At 37.2% G+C, this 18,377-nt stretch overlaps 1 protein-coding gene across 2 annotated transcripts in view; it reads right to left on the reverse strand.

Moving 5' to 3' along the window:
* Positions 1 to 18,377, reverse strand: part of LOC139142438 (BMP-binding endothelial regulator protein-like) — a 57,798-nt gene that overhangs the window by 12,950 nt on the left and 26,471 nt on the right. Inside the window, exon 1 of one of the 2 annotated variants that reach the window (XM_070712372.1) lies at positions 5,660 to 5,808. The exons of the other annotated variant lie outside the window; for it this stretch is intronic. Within the exon in view, the coding sequence (XP_070568473.1) occupies positions 5,660 to 5,710 (51 nt within the window). The 5' untranslated portion in view covers positions 5,711 to 5,808. Of the gene's footprint in view, positions 1 to 5,659; positions 5,809 to 18,377 lie in introns of those variants that run through there. 2 annotated transcript variants of the gene reach the window in all.

The raw sequence follows: 18,377 nt of genomic DNA on the forward strand, positions 1-18,377 counted from the left end.
CTCAGTGGTTTGTTTTATGCATCTACTGCAGTATCTTGTTCTCCTCCCTGAAGCGTTATGAAATGTCCAGTATTTAGCTTGTCAATACAAACCATACAGTGAACTGTCAGGGTTTTTTTGTTGAAAGAGATCTCAGATCAAGTCCAGTGGCACTGCACCAACGCTATGGTGTCAGATTGTTGAAATATTGTGTACACAAGAAATTTGCTGTAGTACAAGAAGTGATCTCAGTGTGTATGAGGCTAGGAGAAATGTGGATAGGCTTACACATTGTGTATTGATGCTAATACTTTGTGTCCCATTCATTCTGATATGTATAATCAAAGATTTCACAGTGGCGGCTGGCAGAAAAGGCAAAAAAAACAAATTAACATGTATTTAATTGTTTCATGTAATCTGAAAACATGCGCATCATGACTATTTTAAAATTAGAGTTTGTTAAAAAAATTTGAAATATGAATGCTCTGTCAATTTGAAAAATACTGCTGACAAAATGTGAACTTTGACTCGCACAGGGTTGTCTGCATTTTAATTTGAACATTGGATTGTGAATGTAATGAGCAGAATAACATGTGAATTCATGTTTTGGATAAGGTGTTTTGTCCAAGAAATGTTCTAAAATATTCCTCAGCATTGTTGCTTTCAGTAGCAGCTACTTGGTTTTATGACGACCAAATTAGAAAAAAGAGAAAATTAAAAACAAGTTGGCTTTCACCAATTTTAATTCCTAATGTTTAAAACTTTCACCGTGAGTCTGCAAATATTCAGCATCATCAAATGAAAATGTATGCTGAACTTGTGCATGTACATGTACATCTCACTTTCCAGAAATATCTGGATATCTGCAAATGATGTACCATTAAACTTCAAGATATATATCACTTTGCCAATTATCTGCTCCTCTGATTTTCTGTTCACCATTTCTAACTGACATCTTTGCTTGTCTTTGTGTGCATCATTATAATGTATCAGTGAGACATAACGAAAAAAGTATTCATATTTAGTAATTATCTTTTCTTCAGAAATTTACAACCAGATATGTTTATTGCTACCCTTTCAAAAAGTGTGCCACTTGCAGTCCCTGCAAATTATTCTTTTTATAGTCACATAACCCTGAAATGATTTGTTATATCATCGATTAAATGTCCACTACAGTTCCTGCAACTTGTTAGACTGGATATGTCTATATTGTGTAAGCATGCATGTGTATATTAGGGGGGCATGCAAAAAAACAGGACAGATGAGGGGGCCATAGATTTTTTCTATAATTTACTAGGCGGCATGGAAAAAATCACCAAGAAAATAGAAAATCCTCCACCCTCCCCCGGAAGTAAATTCTGAATCGTCCCTAAGAAGTATCACTGGAGTGTATATGTTGATATCTATGAGTACATAGGTCTATGTCGTTGTTCCCAATTTGAAATACATGAGGTATGCGTAAGTTATGGTTCGAAATCGGGAAAAAAGATCAGACCTCTAGCTGTATTGGCCAGCCATGAAATAAATATGCGCATAATAAATGAGGTACAAGATGTGACATCTTAACGTCTTATATCCAATCAAAATTGGGGTATAGAACTTGTGGTTACAGAGTTATGCATATATATATATATATATATATATAAATCAAGGTCAAAGGTCATCGATGTCACATGACATTTTGAAAAACAATTGTATATCTAAATAATCCCTATATGCCAAAAATCAGACCTCTAGCTCTATTCGCTTGCCCAGAATTAGATATGTGCATAATTAATGAGGTAGAGCGTTTATTGTCATAAGGTCTCCCATCCTACTAAATATGAAAGACATAGGACCAGTGGTTACTTATTTATTGACATAAACGTATATTTTAGGTAAAAGGTCATCGAGGTCACATGACATTTTGTTAAAAAAATTGTATCGTTAAGTTATCCTTATATACCAAAAATCAGACCTCTAGCTCTATTGGCTTGCTCAGAATTAGATATGTGCATAATTAATGAAGTACAGTATGTGGCGTCATAAGATCTCCCATCATACCAAATAAGAAAGGTGTACCAGTTGTGGTTACTGAGTTATGGACAAATATGTATATTTGAGGTCAAAGGTCACCAAGGTCACGTGACATTTTGTCAAAAAAATTGTACTGCTAAGTTATCCCTAATAAAAATCAGACCTCTAGCTCTGTTTGCTCGCTCAAAATTAGATATGCGCATAATTAATAAGGTACAATATGTGGCTTCATAAGGTGTCCCATCATACCATACATGAAGGGTGTAGCACTTGTGGTTACTGAGTAATGGACAAATATGTATATTTCAGGTCAAAGGTCACGTGACATTTTGTCAAAAAAATTGTATTGCTAAGTTATCCCTATATACCAAAAATCAGACCTCTAGCTCTATTGGCTCGCTCAAAATTAAATATGCGCATAATTAATAAGGTACAATGTATGGCTTCATAAGGTTTCCCATCATACCAATATGAAGGGTGTACCACTTGTGGTTACTGAGTTACGGACAAATATGTATATTTGAGGACAAAGGTCATTGAGGTCACGTGACATTTTGTCAAAAAATTGTATTCCTAAGTTATCCCTATATACCAAAAATCTGACTTCTATCTCTATTGGCTCGCTCAAAATTCTATATGTGCATAATTAATGAGGTACAATATGTTGCATCATAAGGTGTCCCATTATACCATACATGAATGGTGTACCACTTGTGGTTACTGAGTTATGGACAAATATGTATATTTGAGGTCAAAGGTGATTGAGGTCACGTGACAATTTGTCAAAAAAATTGTGTCGCTAAGTTATCCCTATATACCAAAAGTCACCTCTAGCTCTATTGGCTCGCTCAAAATTAGATATGCACATAATTAATAAGGTACAATATGTTGCGTCATAAGATGTCCCATCATACCAAATATGAAGGGTGTACCACTTGTGGTTACTGAGTTACGGACAAATATGTATATTTTAGGTCAAAGGTCATTGAGGTCACGTGACATTTTGTCAAAAAATTGTATTGCTAAGTTATCCCTACATACAAAAAATCAGACCTCTAGCTCTATTGGCTCGCTCAAAATTAGATATGCGCATAATTAATGAGGTACAATATGTGGCGTCATAAGGTGTCCCATCATACCAAATATGAAGGGTGTAGCACTTGTGGTTACTGAGTTATGGACAAATATGTATCTTTGAGGTCAAAGGTCATTGAGGTCACGTGACATTTTGTCAAAAAATTGCATTGCTGAGTTATCCCTATATACCAAAAGTCACCTCTAGCTCTATTAGCTCGCTCAAAATTAGATATGCACATAATTAATAAGTACAATATGTTGCGTCATAAGGTGTCCCATCATACCAAATATGAAGGGTGTACCACTTGTGGTTACTGAGTTATGGACAAATATGTATATTTGAGGTCAAAGGTCATTGAGATCACGTGACATTTTGTCAAAAAATTGTATTGCTAAGTTATCCCTACATACCAAAAATCAGACCTCTAGCTCTATTGGCTCGCTCAAAATTATATATGTGCATAATTAATGAGGTACAATATGTGGCGTCATAAGGTGTCCCATCATACCATATATGAAGGGTGTAGCACTTATTGTTACTGAGTTATGGACAAATATGTATATTTGAGGTCAAAGGTCACTGAGGTCACATGACATTTTGTCAAAATATCTGAGATATCTGCGTGAACTGATGGACCAACGGATGGACGAACAGACGGACATGACCCAATCTATAAGCCCCCTGGACTTCATCTGTGGGGACTAAAAACTGTGTCACTGCATCCTTTTTGCAATATGAATACGATGAGAAACTAAATTTTTATTTTTCTTGGCCTTATACATGGGAGTCTATGGAGAACTGCCTTACACATGGGAGTCTATGGAGGTGTAAACTAAAAAGTCCTCTAACACGGCCAAATTTGATCGCATTGTGAAATAAATCGACGTGCATCTGTATGGGGTAGGGTACTATCCTTGTGCAAAGTTTGAAAGAAATTGACCAGGGCATGTCTGAGATATCTGCGTGAACGGACGGCGGACGCACACACGCACGCACGCACGGACATGACCAAACCTATACTCCCCCGACGGTGTCCGTGGGGAGTAACAAACCTACAGGGGAAATGAGTGGATGTATCGTATGGAAGTAAACCGCAAAATTGGGTGAATATAGTATATGTAAAGTCACCGTGCAGTCACTGTTTACATGCATTATGTGGCGTAAACGTCCTTTTTTTGAGGTGTTCAACCAGCTGTTTTAAATTGCTACTTTTTGTTCACAAAGAAACCATATAGTTATGTTTTGCTCCACCCATTTTTATCGATTTTTCTCGTAGGCCGTTCAACTGAATAAATAAGTACCGTATGGTCTTCGAGAAAGCGACATAGAAGGCACAGACATCACGTCATTCGACGAACAACGATTAATTTCCTTATCACATAAAAATCTGTAAATTCGGAATCGAACCTGCGGCTGTAGTGAAGGCATAAGCTGTCGAACTGTAGCCGTAGCTTGAACTCTCTGAAGTGCCTCGCTGTTGATGTATTTTCGGAGGTTGACTCGGATAACAGAATATAGTTTCCGTCAAGTGGAAAAAATTTGGAGTACAGTCCCTCTATCCAGAGGGACTGTGGTTTTAGGCATCTCCACACAGGCACCGGTGGTTTGGGTACTCTGCTAAATCGATCGGTTTTCTGCTCGATCCGTGCTCGATCTGCCCGACACTGTGACCTACTTCATGTTGCAGTGGCGGGCAGATCGAGCAAGGGATCGAGAGCCACAGCATCTCTTCATGAATGAGACTTACTGTTTCGATCGTGTCATTGCATTTACTTCATAAATATATATTTGAAAGAGTCTAAATAATTCTGAATAACGCTGAATACTATGGCTTGCCGTCGATAGCGCGGTGAAAGCTATGCCCGCCAATGGCCGACTTGCTATTGAATTTGGACAGCGTGAGACAATGATTGACATGCTCACGTGACAAATCCCTATGTCTGATTGGTGGAGATACTATTGAGTGTATCAAAATTTCAACTTGATTGGATACATGAATGAAATTATCTGTAATCGTTTGCATATTTGGGTGACAGGGCGCTTTACTCATTGAATGAAAGTTAAACCCAACAAAAATCATGCAATGTGTGACAATAATTTTGATCCATTCACATCAAAAGAAAAATAAGAAGACTGTGCACAACTTCTCGCCTTCGGCTCAAAGTTGTACGGCTCCGCGAAAAGGACTCGTATACGATGACGTCTAACAGAAAAATACCAAAGGATTATATATAAATATACATTTTCTCACGGGAAACACTTATATATATATATATATATATATATATATATATATATATATATATATATATATAATATATATATATATATATATATATTTATATATATTTTCTCTTTCAAGCGGTGATAGGGAATTGCGGACCTCTGAGCGTGCACTCGGATCTCAATTTTTCAAGTCCTAAAACGAGAAACTCGTCTTGCGATAGTGTTGTGCGCGTGGTTATTGTAACCCCGCAGCGAAGAAACATCGATAGGCTTCTTTGCGTTATACAGCTACACGACTGGAGAACGAATACTGGAGGGCAACATTATGAAGAAATAGATGAAATCAAGTGAGATACTTACCATAGCAAACGCTACAACGAATAGGGACAGGACGAGAACTCCCATCTTCATGATTGTATTCGGCGATGACAGAGTCAGATTCGAAGGTATTCAAAAATGAGTGATTCCTTGGTTTGCTTCAGACTTATATTCACTATCCCGAAGAGTCACATGACTGTAACAGCTGGAGTCACGGTGGATTAGGCTTCGATGTTTCCGGTATACCTTTCAATCAAATTGCAAAGTTTGCATGTGTAAATATGGCAAAGTAAAAATTTTAAATTTACTTACATATTTGAATATCTTTTCACATAAGCTTATTGAACGGTAGGGATTTTGACAGACAAGCAGATAAATGTGCATATTTAAGGTAGTACGTGCCTCCAAACCTTTCCTAAATAAAATTCTAACCATTTCTTCACCAAATCAAAATAAAAATGGATCATCGCGCAAAATTTGGTACTATAGCTGAGGCAAGTTACCTAGGATTTCAAGATATGTGAAATTCAAAATGGCCGCCATCCCTGTGTTAATTCTATGGGGAAAATGAACTTTTCAATTTTGAAAAAACTATGACGGTAAAAATTTTTCTTACAGCAAGAGCTTAAAACGAGTCCCTATAAGTTGTAGACCAGCAATATATTGATAAAGTTTGAGAGTCCAAAGATCTGGCCCCGAGAGCCGCGTTCAACCTAAATGTATAAAAAACATGCCACAAATGTGCGTAAATCAAACAATTCTGAAGTCGGTAATTTTTCGGCGTTTAAAACTTCAAGCGACGAATAAAGAACGAATCACCCGATCAACTCTAAAATTTAACTGTTCTTCATTGGAGGGAAGACAAAACCGATTTCTTCATTTCTTTTCATCGATCGACTTAATAAAACAGAAAGATTAAACAAACTCGGTAGCATTCTTGTACAGTGTACACGGATCAAGTTTTAAACATGTGGTAAAGTGATTCCAATGTCGCTAAAGGAGAGATGATTTTGTTCTCCCTGTTGTTTACTTTTTGCTATTGATGATTTAATGTCATAGACCGTTTTTCAAAGGTAGTGCAACTAAGAGTGTTCGCCGTTTGATAGTTACGTTAAAGGCAAAAAATACATGTACACGCTTTTAACTTTATAATTAGGAACTGACTCCTGAATGTTTCCCAGTACCATACATTATACCGAATCTGGTGTAGTTATATCTGGCTATCTCCTAATTCAGTCAATAAAAAATTGAAGAGAAATAATAAACCTGATGACATCCTCAATTTCATTCCTTCTCTCTGATCCAGACACGCCCATAACTGCCCACACAAAGAAAATACACCGTGACAGTTTTGTAATCAAAAATTCACCCGTCCCCACATATTATCCATACAGCTTGTTTTTTCATGCCCTGGTTACAGTTTATAATTTTAAATCCAAAATATTTCGCCCTAGAAACAACCGTCATAAAATATTCTAAATAAATAAAACTGTGGAAAAATCATCAGCTGCGCTTATCAAATCACGTCATGACATAATTCCAGTTGTTATGCTCTCTATGCATCATTCGGATTCTCTCAACCTGCCGCGAATTGTGACATCAACACGTCTTTTCGTAATCAAATGAATATACACGCCGTCGATGAGAAGAGCCGAAAACGGCGTCTTGCTCTTTCTGTTTGTGTTAAGCTTTGCCCGTTCTCCAGTCTGCCTGAGTCTACCAGTGTTAAAGTGGTCGTACACAAATTGAGTAGAAATAAATAATATGAAATACAGCCGAGATCTCATGAAGTCCTTGCCAGTACATGGATCTAAAATGAGGGTATCGAGGAGAACAATTGACCTCTTCAGAAGCAGAGAGCGTATTGCTTCAAAGTTGTTCCTCTTTTGAGATTAATGGGTAAACTTTTAATTTACACTTTTTACACAGAATGACAATCTACGAATGTATAAGTTGTAAAGTGGTTCGTCGTACAAATATCATTCGCAGGCTCAAGGTCCATTCTGACTCGACACCTTGCCGTCACGAATATACCAAAAGAAATTTTATATTTCAAACACCACTAAGATCGTAATCATACTTTGGGTATTCACTTGAAATAGACACAGGTGAAATATAACTATAGGCAGTAAGCAACGTTAAGAACCCGGGCCGTAAAGGTATTATCTTATACCTTATGGAAGGACAAATAGTTAGCTAAAACAATATCATGAAAATACTTCAAGACAGAAATACATGCGATATCGAATATCGATAGCCACCTTTGTATGTTTTTCGGAAAAACAATGTGGCCGCATCCCGTCGCGTATTGATATACAGTACAGAGAGGAATAATTACATGAAAGTCGCGTACACCTAAGTTACAATGACAATTACAAGGTTGTTTGTCGAAATTTGAGAAAATGATCAAGAAAATCGAAATAAAAAAAAATACAACACGAAATAATGATTACGAGTGGAATTGTCGCTTGTCGTTCCGAACGTCTGCTACACCAAAGACGCTCTTTTTTAGGGTCTATGGCTGTACCCGTATGCGACCTCTGGTTATCATGTGACAAGGACGCCACGCCTATCCTCTCTAATGATGTCATTTGTTTACCTGTAGAACTCGGAAAGCGACGGCGCGATAGGGGTACGCACGTTGTACCTGGGACTAGTATAATTAACTAGTCTCAGGTTGTACCAACAAAGAATGACGCGGAAATGGAGGAAACGGGCAACAAATTCTGATCATAACAATGACGTGGAAATATGAGTTTAAGAAGAACAACTCCGTATTTGAATAATCTTAAATTACATTACTCGGGCAACAAATTCCGATCATAGGGGAAAAGTTAGATTGAAACAAATATCGTGCCTTTAGTTGGCAATGATTTCGCGATGAAACTATAGAGTTAGGTTAAGTGAGCCAAATTCAAAAGCGCCCTGTACTTATGCGCAAGTAAACTCCCTAGACAAACGGTAATCAGTTGGTGATATTTGTAACCTCCACAAATGTAATAATCTCCACAAATGTAATATCAACCACAATTGTAATAAAATCAACCACAAATGTAATAAAATAGTCAACCATTAATGTAACAATCCGCAACCACAAATGTAATAAACAAATTAACCACAAATGTAATAAAACTCAACCATAAATGTAATAAACTTGAACTCGCATATGTGATCATTTGTTTATCAATGGCCTGAGTAAATAATAACTTTAATAAGAGTAGTGTAATCTTATTGCATACTTTCCTGAAACTAGGTTTCCTTTCCGAAACACAGAATAGAATACTTTGAGAACGCTATCAGAAAACGGCGAGGTACTGATCAAACCGTTAGATAATGGAAGTAGAAAAGCAGTTATAGACACTGATAATTACATAATAAGGAAGCGTCAAAACAACTCGTCAACTTGTGATACCACACAAAGTTTATGACAAATGACCCAGAACAAATAACAGAGAAATATAAAACCTTATAACAGAAACTTAAGACACAAAACATGTTGACGACAACATATATTTCAATCTAGTAAAAAACAATACGAACACTAGTACCTTGAACACAGTAGAACAAAATTAGACATCCTGGCATCCCTAGTGAAGGAACAAACTTCAAGTGAGACAACATAGGAATACAGACAATCTATCGATTATTCCACACAATTTATCCACTGAAGACGAATTAGAGGCAGTTGATTAAGAAAGTACGGCAATTTCGAAAAAACGGCGTTAAAGGATCGTAGTGTTATACAGTCTTCCCCACTCCGGAGTAGAGACTGCACTGACGTTCAGATTACAGCTGTGTCTAGCCATGGCCAATCAGTTCTTTACACAAAACAGGGAAACGTAAAATACACTTTCAAATATGCAAAACAATAAACGCAAACAATTAAGAAATGAAAAATGTGTGGAGTTGATTTCCTTATTACATAGATCAATATTTAAGCGCTAATTCCTCAATTGCAACTACAAAATAGATTTATTACATTTATGGTTGTCAACCATAAATGTTATAAAAACACCAACCACAAATGTAATAAATGGTAACAATAAATGTAATAAAAAAAACACCCATAAATGTAATACTTATCAATGATAAGTATTACATTTATGGGTTGTTTTTTATTACATTTATTGTTACCATTTATTACATTTGTGGTTGATGTTTTTATAACATTTATGGTTGATTTTTGTTACATTTATGGGCGATATTACATAATAATATAACATATAATTAATAGATAATACCGTCGTTGTAGTGCATGGAGCAGCAATATAACTCTAATTATGTCACAGAAACAGTGCAGTTATCTAGCTTTACACTGTTGAGTGATTATTGTTTGTTAAAAAACTAGTGATAAACTTCTTCAATACCTCCAGTCAAAATCCTATAAGATGTTATCGCTTGGCTATGATGTTAATATTTGGGTTTTTTCAAATATGGACAGTGACTAAGGTGCAAAGGGCGGGGATGGGGGTAGAGGGTACTCACATAGAAAGGTGTACGGGTATGTGTAACTTTTTCATGAAACAAATTTCTAAACATGGGTTAATTTCGCGTCCGAAAAAATCTAAAACATGGCTCGATAACAAAGCAACTGCCCAATGCTTTAGGAAAACCTTCGCATGCAATACAATGTGGGTGAAAATTTCTAAAATTTGTCATTTTTAGCCCTAATAATAGCGCATGATTTTGGAATATACATGGATAGCTGCTTTCAACTAGGGCGTCACACCCAAATATGAAATATCCTTTCGAAAACTCTAAATTAATTTCATCGACTAAATGAACTTTTAACTACTATTATAACAAATTTAATTGATATGAACTCATAATAATGGCAAATGTTTTTGTCGTTATTAACGTTCTAAAACCAATAGTAAAATTGCTATCAGGAGTTTTTACAATATAGATCATTTTAACTAAATTGAAATATATTTTGTGTGAGACCCCCTGCCCACCCCAACCCCCCCACCCCTAATTACAACAGGAACAAAACTTATCATTTCAAGAATTAAACACCATGTCGTTGTTTTCTTAATATTCCATATAAGGCAGTTCAACACAACCTGTGTGACAGTAATCCCAAATGCACAGCATGACACACAACTTAAATATATGACATCTGATGCCATATGAAATGAACATCATCGCCGTTTTGAGCTGACACATATCCGTTCTATATTGCAGTCAATGAAAAAAATTAACTGTTTCAGCAACGCTGCCATACATAAATGGTTGGAAAATCAGAAGACTCGGAAAAAATACATCTGTTTTACTGAATGTAGAGGGTGGAAACATTGTTTTCTTGGCCAAATATCACCACTACATCTATCATAAAATGCAGGTTCCATGTGTTATAATTTTCCACTGACGTGATTTATTAGTAAGCATATACAATAGTTCTTCACAGATTGTATATTAAGGAGGTTTCCACTTTCCTGCAGTTTGAACATCCTATTTTATTTATTTTCCCGCTGTTGGTACTTCCTTTGGCGCCGAAATCAATGTCTTCAATGATGAGTGTTGACCTGAAACGTTCAACCATTATTTTGCCAACAAAAACAGGGACCGCCGCGCAAAATATGGTACTGGAGGGACAAGTTACCAAAGATTTCAAGATATTTGAAATTCAAAACGGCCTCCACCCCTGTATTAATTTTAAACGTAACTATCAAACTCCAAACACTCTTAGTTGCACTATCTTTGGTAAACAGCCGATGACATTCAATCGCTAATAGCAAAAAAAATTAAAATAAAAAAACAGGGAGAACAAAATGAAACATAAATCATCCCTTATTTCACGACAGTGGAATCACTTTACTTTATAGAATGCGCCTCATGAGGACTTATCTTCGGACTCTCAAATTTTATTAATACAAATTTTGTTAATATTTTTCTAATCTACCACTTACGAGACCTCGTTTTGAGGCTCTTGATGTTTTTCCGTCTTAGTTTTTACAGAGCTAAAAATTTCTTTTTTCCCTATGAAAATATACACACTTGCTTGAAGCTCTGTGATTAAGAACTACTTTTTCCTGAATGTCTCCCACACCATACATTACATCATGGCGATCTCCTAATACACTCAATGAAAAAATAAATAAATAATAAACCTGATGACAACCCTACTTCATTCCCTCTCTCCGACCCGCGCACGACTAGTACTAGCAACAGAAAGAAAATACATGGTGACAGTTTTGTAATCAAAATTCACACGTCCTCAGATATTATTCATACAGCTTGTTTTCCATGCGCTGGTTAGAGTTTATAACTTTAAATCCAAAATTTTTCGCCCTAGAATCAACCGTTATAAAATAATCTAAATACATAAAACTGTAGAGAAATCATCAGTTGCGCTTATCAAAACACGTCATGACATGATTCCAGTTGTTATGCTCTGTATGCATCATTTGGATTCTGTCAACCTGCAGCGCATTGTGACATAAACACGTCTTTGCGTAGTCAAATGAATATACAAGCTGTTTAAGACGGTCGATGAGAAAAGCCGAAAACGGTGTCCTTTCTCTTTGAGGCTTGTGTTAAGCTTTGCCCGTTCGCCAGTCTGCTTTAGTTTACCGATGTTAAAGTGGTCGTACACGAATTCAGTAGAAATAAATAATATGAAATACAGCCGAGATCTCATGAAGTCTTTACCAACATTTAGTACATGTTTCTAAAGATGAGGGTATCGAGAAGCACAATTGACCTCTTCATAGGCAGAGAGAATTTTGTTTCAAAGTTATTCCTTCGATTCTGATTAATGGGTCGATAACAAAGCAACTATTCCAAGCTTTAGGAAAACCTTCACATGCAGTAGAGGTAAAATTTTCTGAAATTTGTCAAACATGTTATAGCCCTAACAACAGCGCATACTTTTGGAATATACATGGGTAGATGTTTTCAGCTTGGGCGGCACACCCCATATGTGGCGTATCCTTTCAAAAACTCCAAATTAACTTATTTGACGAAATGAACTTTCAAGTACTATTTATTAAAATTAATTAATATGAACTCGTGAACTCGTATCGATTAAGGTTCAAAAACTAACAGTAAAATTGCTATCAGGGGTTTGCACAATATGGATCATTTTACCGAAATTGACTATATGTTGAGTGTGAGCCTCTTCACCACCGCAACCCCCACCACTAATTACAAGAAGAACAAAACGTATCACTTCAAGAATTAAACACCATGTCTTTCTTTTCTTAATATTCCATATAAGGCAGTTCAACACAACCTGTGTGACAGTAATCGCTCATACACAACATGACACACAACGAAAATCTGATATCGAACGAAGTGAACATCATCGCCGTGTTGAGCTGACACATTTCCCTTCTATATTGCAGTCAGTGAAAACAATCAACTGTTTCAGCAACGGTGCCATTCATGAATGGTTGGAAAACAGAAGACTGGGGGAAAATGCATCTGTTTTACTGAATGTAGACTGAAAATATCACCACTATATCTATCATAAAATGCAGGTTTCATGTGTTATAGGTTATTTTTTCACTGACGTGATCTATTATTAAGCATATACAATAAGATACACCTCATAGATTGTATATTAACGCGTTTTCCACTTTCCTGTAGAATGAACATCCTATTTTATTGTATTTTCCTACTGTTGATACTTCCCGTGTTAATCATGGTTTTGCCCCAAAGCTAATGTCTCCAATGGTGAGTGTGGAGCTGAAACTTTTAACCATACTTTTTGTCAAATAAAAAATGAAAATCAGGGGCCACCGCGCAAAAATATGGTATAAGAGGGACAAGTCATCTAAGATTTCAAGATATTTTAAATTCAAAACGGCCGCCATCCGTTTTTTGAATTTAAACGTAACTATCAAACGCCACTGAGGGCTCGTTTTAAGGCTTTTCTGACTTGGGTTGTTTTTCGCTTATGTACACTCGTCTATGGGGCGAATAGTCCCAGAGCTCAGCTAATAGCCCACGAGGGACTGTGGTGTTACCGGCGTTATACGGCCTGTGGCAGGAGGCATACCGGTAACACAGCCCTGCACGCAGAGCTAGGCCGGCATTCACGCCCAATGAACAATCACAGATCCTAGGACTTAACTTTTTTTCCCAAGTTAATGTTTGATTTCAGTTGTGTGAGGCTGACAATGTCCACACCATAGATTAGGGACTGGACGTAAATTAGCAGGGGGGAGGGACGGGGGATTTTGGGGAGGGTTACAAATTTTTGAGCCTCTGTTTGGGGATTCTCACAATTTTTTGAGCTCCTCTAAGGGGGAGGGTCACAAATTTTTGGGCTTGTTGTCGGTGCACTAAAAGTAGAAAACAAATTGTTTGTATGGTGTTATGTAGGTCATTTCCCCCACACTCATCATGACCTGAGTTCAATTAGTCTAGAACATTCTCAAGGTCACTGCCCTTAATGACCTCACAACCTTGAATTCAATTAGTCATGTTTGGAATGTTCTGGAAAGTTGATTAGTTGTGTAAGAGGAGATAATTTTAGAACAGTAATTAGCATGTCAATAAAAGTTCTAGATTGTTCTTATATGCCTTTATAAAAGGGACGTGCTCAGCTTCCAGTCAGACTTTTGGGATCGTGTCTCTTGTGTGTTACTATAAACTCCAGCAGTAGTCATTCTCAAGACTTTTCAAGACCTTCACTGTCAACGCTGGATTTATACTGTGGACTTTGTGTAGCTTCAAGCCTGCAAACCAAGGACTGTTCATTCATCCGACTGACTGTTACAACTCTGAGACTGGAGTTTTGCCGTCCCAGCTGAGATAAGTAATCTGTACACTTTTAAAGCTTGTACTCTATCCCTGACTTAGCAAATAGTTTTGTTTTCGTAATAAATTTTGTTTAAACGGAAACTGCTGAGTTCACCCTTTTGTTCGTTTTCTCTGCACGTAACAAAATTGGGGGCTCGTCCGGGAGACGAATATTTTGAGCCGTTTGACAACATTTTGACAGCCTTTTCAAAACTACTGTATACTGTGAACTCAGCGAAATTCAATCATGGCGGAATTTAAACCAGACGAATTTATGGATGACCTTGATCAGGACACATTTAATTCCCTCAGAAAAGACAACTCATAGCACTGGCAAATTTCCTTAAAGTAGATGTCAAAAGATCTATGCGCAAGCGAGAAATACAGTTCAAGATTGCAAAACATTTAGTTAATTCTGGCCATTTTGAGGAGTCTGCCTTAAAAGATTATGAACCTGAGTCTTCCTTTGAACTCAGAAAGTTAGAGTTAGAAATACAGGCAGATTTGGCACGTGAAAAGTTAGCAATGGAAGAAAGACAGAAAGAAAAAGAATTACAAATGAAAGAAAAAGAATTACAAATGGAAAAAGAGAGACAGGCATTAGAAAAGGAAAAAAATACAAATGCAGTTAGATATGGAAGAAAGACAGAAAGAAAAAGAATTGCGATTAGAAGAACAGTGTAGAAATAAAACGTTTAGACCTTTGACAGTCAGGAAAATTCTTCCCTTCAGACAAGTTTGACATCACTAAGCATTTCAGGTAAGTTCCCCCTTTCCAAGAAAAGGATGTTGATAAATATTTCCTTCATTTTGAGAAAATTGCTCAGAGTCTGAATTGGCCTAAGGAGTCCTGGTCTATGCTTTTGCAGAGTGCTTTGGTGGGTAAAGCCAGAGAAATTTACATTCAGTTGTCAGTAGAGCAGGCTTCAGATTATGATTCTGTGAAGGAATTAATTCTCAAGGGCTATGAGTTGGTGCCTGAAGCTTACCGTCAGAAATTTAGGGATTGTGAGAAGGTGAAGGATCAAACTTATGTTGAATTTGCTCGAACAAAAGAACAACTGTTTGATCGTTGGTGCTCTTCTGAAAAGGTCAGTCAGAATTATGACAAATTACGACAGCTTGTTTTGATTGAAGAATTTAAGAGGTGCATTCGGAGTGACATCAAGACGTTTATCAATGAACAAAAGGCAGATACATTGGAGGTTGCTGCACGTTTGGCCGATGATTATTCATTGACCCACAAATCTTCATTTCTCAGCAAACCATCCCAGTCCTTTTCATACAGAAACAATGCAGGTAAATTTAACTCCTCCTTTTCATCCAAGAATTTTCAAAGGAGAGTAGGAAATCAAATGACAACAGTTCACAAAATTCAAGTAACACTTCCACATCATCAGATCCCAAGTCTCAATCTCCTTCTGACAAACAGTTCGGTACACTTTCTTGTAATTATTGCAAGAAAGACGGCCATTTAATGTCAGAGTGTTTCAAATTGAAAAGAAAAGTGAAGGTCAAAGTGGTCAAAGTGGATCTAAGCCCACCGTTTATTTCTTCATCAACTCAATTAGAGTCTAATAATGTGTGCAACACATTTTCTGAGGTTAAACCCCTCTTATCCCCAATTAATGAGGTCAAGGTCAATTCTTCTCAAGATAGCATTATGGGTATTTTCGAACCATTTATTCATGATGGTTTTATATCACTTTCTAGTGATTTCTCTTCCGCTACCCCTGTCAAAATTTTAAGAGATACCGGGGCTTCCCAGTCTCTTTTGTTGGCAGATACCCTGCCGTTTTCTGAAAAGTCATTTTCAGGTTCAAAAGTTCTTATTAAGGGGGTAGATTGTAATGACTACATTCCTGTTCCTCTCCATAATGTCTATCTGTCTTCGGACTTTGTTTCTGGACCTGTGACTTTAGGTATTAGGCCTTTTTTGCCTTTTGAAGGGATTCACCTTCTTCTTGGAAACGACCTTGCTGGGGACAAGGTCATTACTAATCCACTTGTGACTGATAATCCTAGTTTAGATCAGGATCCAGAGCCAATTGAACAAGAGATTCCCGATTTATTTCCTTCATGTGCTATTACTCGAGCCATGTCAAAGAAAACTTCTGAGAATCAAAATACTCTCAAAAATAATGTCACAGATGTTGACTTAAATGACACCTTTCTCAGTCAGGTGTTTGACACGGATCATTCCGTTATCCCTCGTGGATTTGCAACTTCCAGTAAAACTGCTGACCAAAGTCAGACATTTTCTAGATCAAATCTCATTGCAGAACAACACAAAGACCCAGATATTTTGTCTTTGTTTGACAGGGTAGATGATGAAGGTAAAACTTCAGATAGCTCTGTTTCCTATTATACAAAATCTGGTATTCTCATGCGTAAATGGAGACCTCCAGATGTTTTGGTTGATGACGATTGGGCAATAAAACATCAAATTGTGGTTCCAAAGCCCTATCGTGCTGAAATATTGCGCCTGGCCCATGAAACGCCCTGGGCTGGTCACTTAGGAGTCAGGAAAACGTATCATAAAATTCTCAGTCACTTTTATTGGCCTAATCTCAGGCAGGATGTAGCACATTTCTGTAAAACTTGTCACACATGTCAAATGGTAGGAAAACCAAATCAGACCATTCCAAAGGCCCCTTTACAGCCAATTCCTGCATTTCAAGAACCATTTAGTAGGATACTAATAGACTGTGTTGGGCCCCTACCAAAAACAAGATCAGGAAATGAGTACATGTTGACAATATGTGTACATCAACTCGGTTCCCAGAAGCCATACCACTGAGAAACATAAAGACAAAGACTATAGTGAAAGCTTTAGTCAAATTTTTCACTTTATTTGGCCTCCCTAAATGTGTCCAGTCCGATCAAGGCTCCAACTTTATGTCTGGAATTTTTCAACAAGTAATGGATCAGCTAGGCATTAAACAGTATAGGTCATCCGCCTATCATCCAGAAAGTCAGGGTGCTCTTGAGCGATTTCATCAAACTTTGAAAAACATGATTAGGACCTACTGTTTTGACACAGAGAAGCAGTGGGATGAAGGAATTCATTTTCTGCTCTTTGCTGTTAGAGAGTCAATTCAGGAGTCTCTTGGTTTTAGCCCATTTGAGCTTGTATTTGGACATACAGTCCGTGGCCCACTTAAGCTCGTTAAAGAGAAATTCCTATCAGACGATGATGATTGTCTGAATATTTTGCAATATGTGTCAGATTTTCGTACAAAACTCTCTAAAGCATGTGAATTAGCCAGAGAAAATCTTGAGTCATCTCAGCAGTCAATGAAAACCAAATATGATAAAAACACCTCAAAACGGAAGTTTGAACCAGGTCAAAAAGTTCTTGTTCTACTTCCGGTTCCTGGCAAACCACTCCATGCTCGTTACTTTGGGCCATACCTAATTGATAAGAAATTGAGTGATTTAAATTACATCATAATAACACCTGACAGGCGAAAACAAAAAACAGCTATGTCACATAAATATGCTTAAGCCATATTTGGATAGGGATAATCCTACTATAACTCAGCCTGTCAGTGCAGTCAGTTCAAACCATTATGAAGATAGTGGTACTGAAACTGACTTGAGTGAAAATACTCTAAACTCAAAGCTGGGCTCGGTCAAGCTTCAGAACTCAGAAATCCTGGAGAAGCTGGAGTCTACAAAGTTGGCACACCTCCAGCCAGAACAACAACAACAGGTGAAAGAACTGCTCCACGAATATAAACACTGTTTCAAGATGTTCCAACGAGGACGAACGTCATCTATCACGACGTTGATGTTGGGGACAGTAAGCCTGTAAAACAACATCCATACAGACTGAATCCAACAAAAGCGAAATATCTCCAGGAAGAAGTCAAATACCTGCTGGACAATGACTTTATTGAACCCAGTAAAAGTAACTGGAGTTCGCCGTGCATACTTGTTCCCAATCAGATCACAGTTATCGTATGTGCACGGACTTTAGGAAGGTCAACACTTTAACAAAGACAGACAC

The sequence above is a fragment of the Ptychodera flava genome, chromosome 10 (assembly GCF_041260155.1).
Source record: "Ptychodera flava strain L36383 chromosome 10, AS_Pfla_20210202, whole genome shotgun sequence".
Lineage (NCBI taxonomy): Eukaryota > Metazoa > Hemichordata > Enteropneusta > Ptychoderidae > Ptychodera > Ptychodera flava.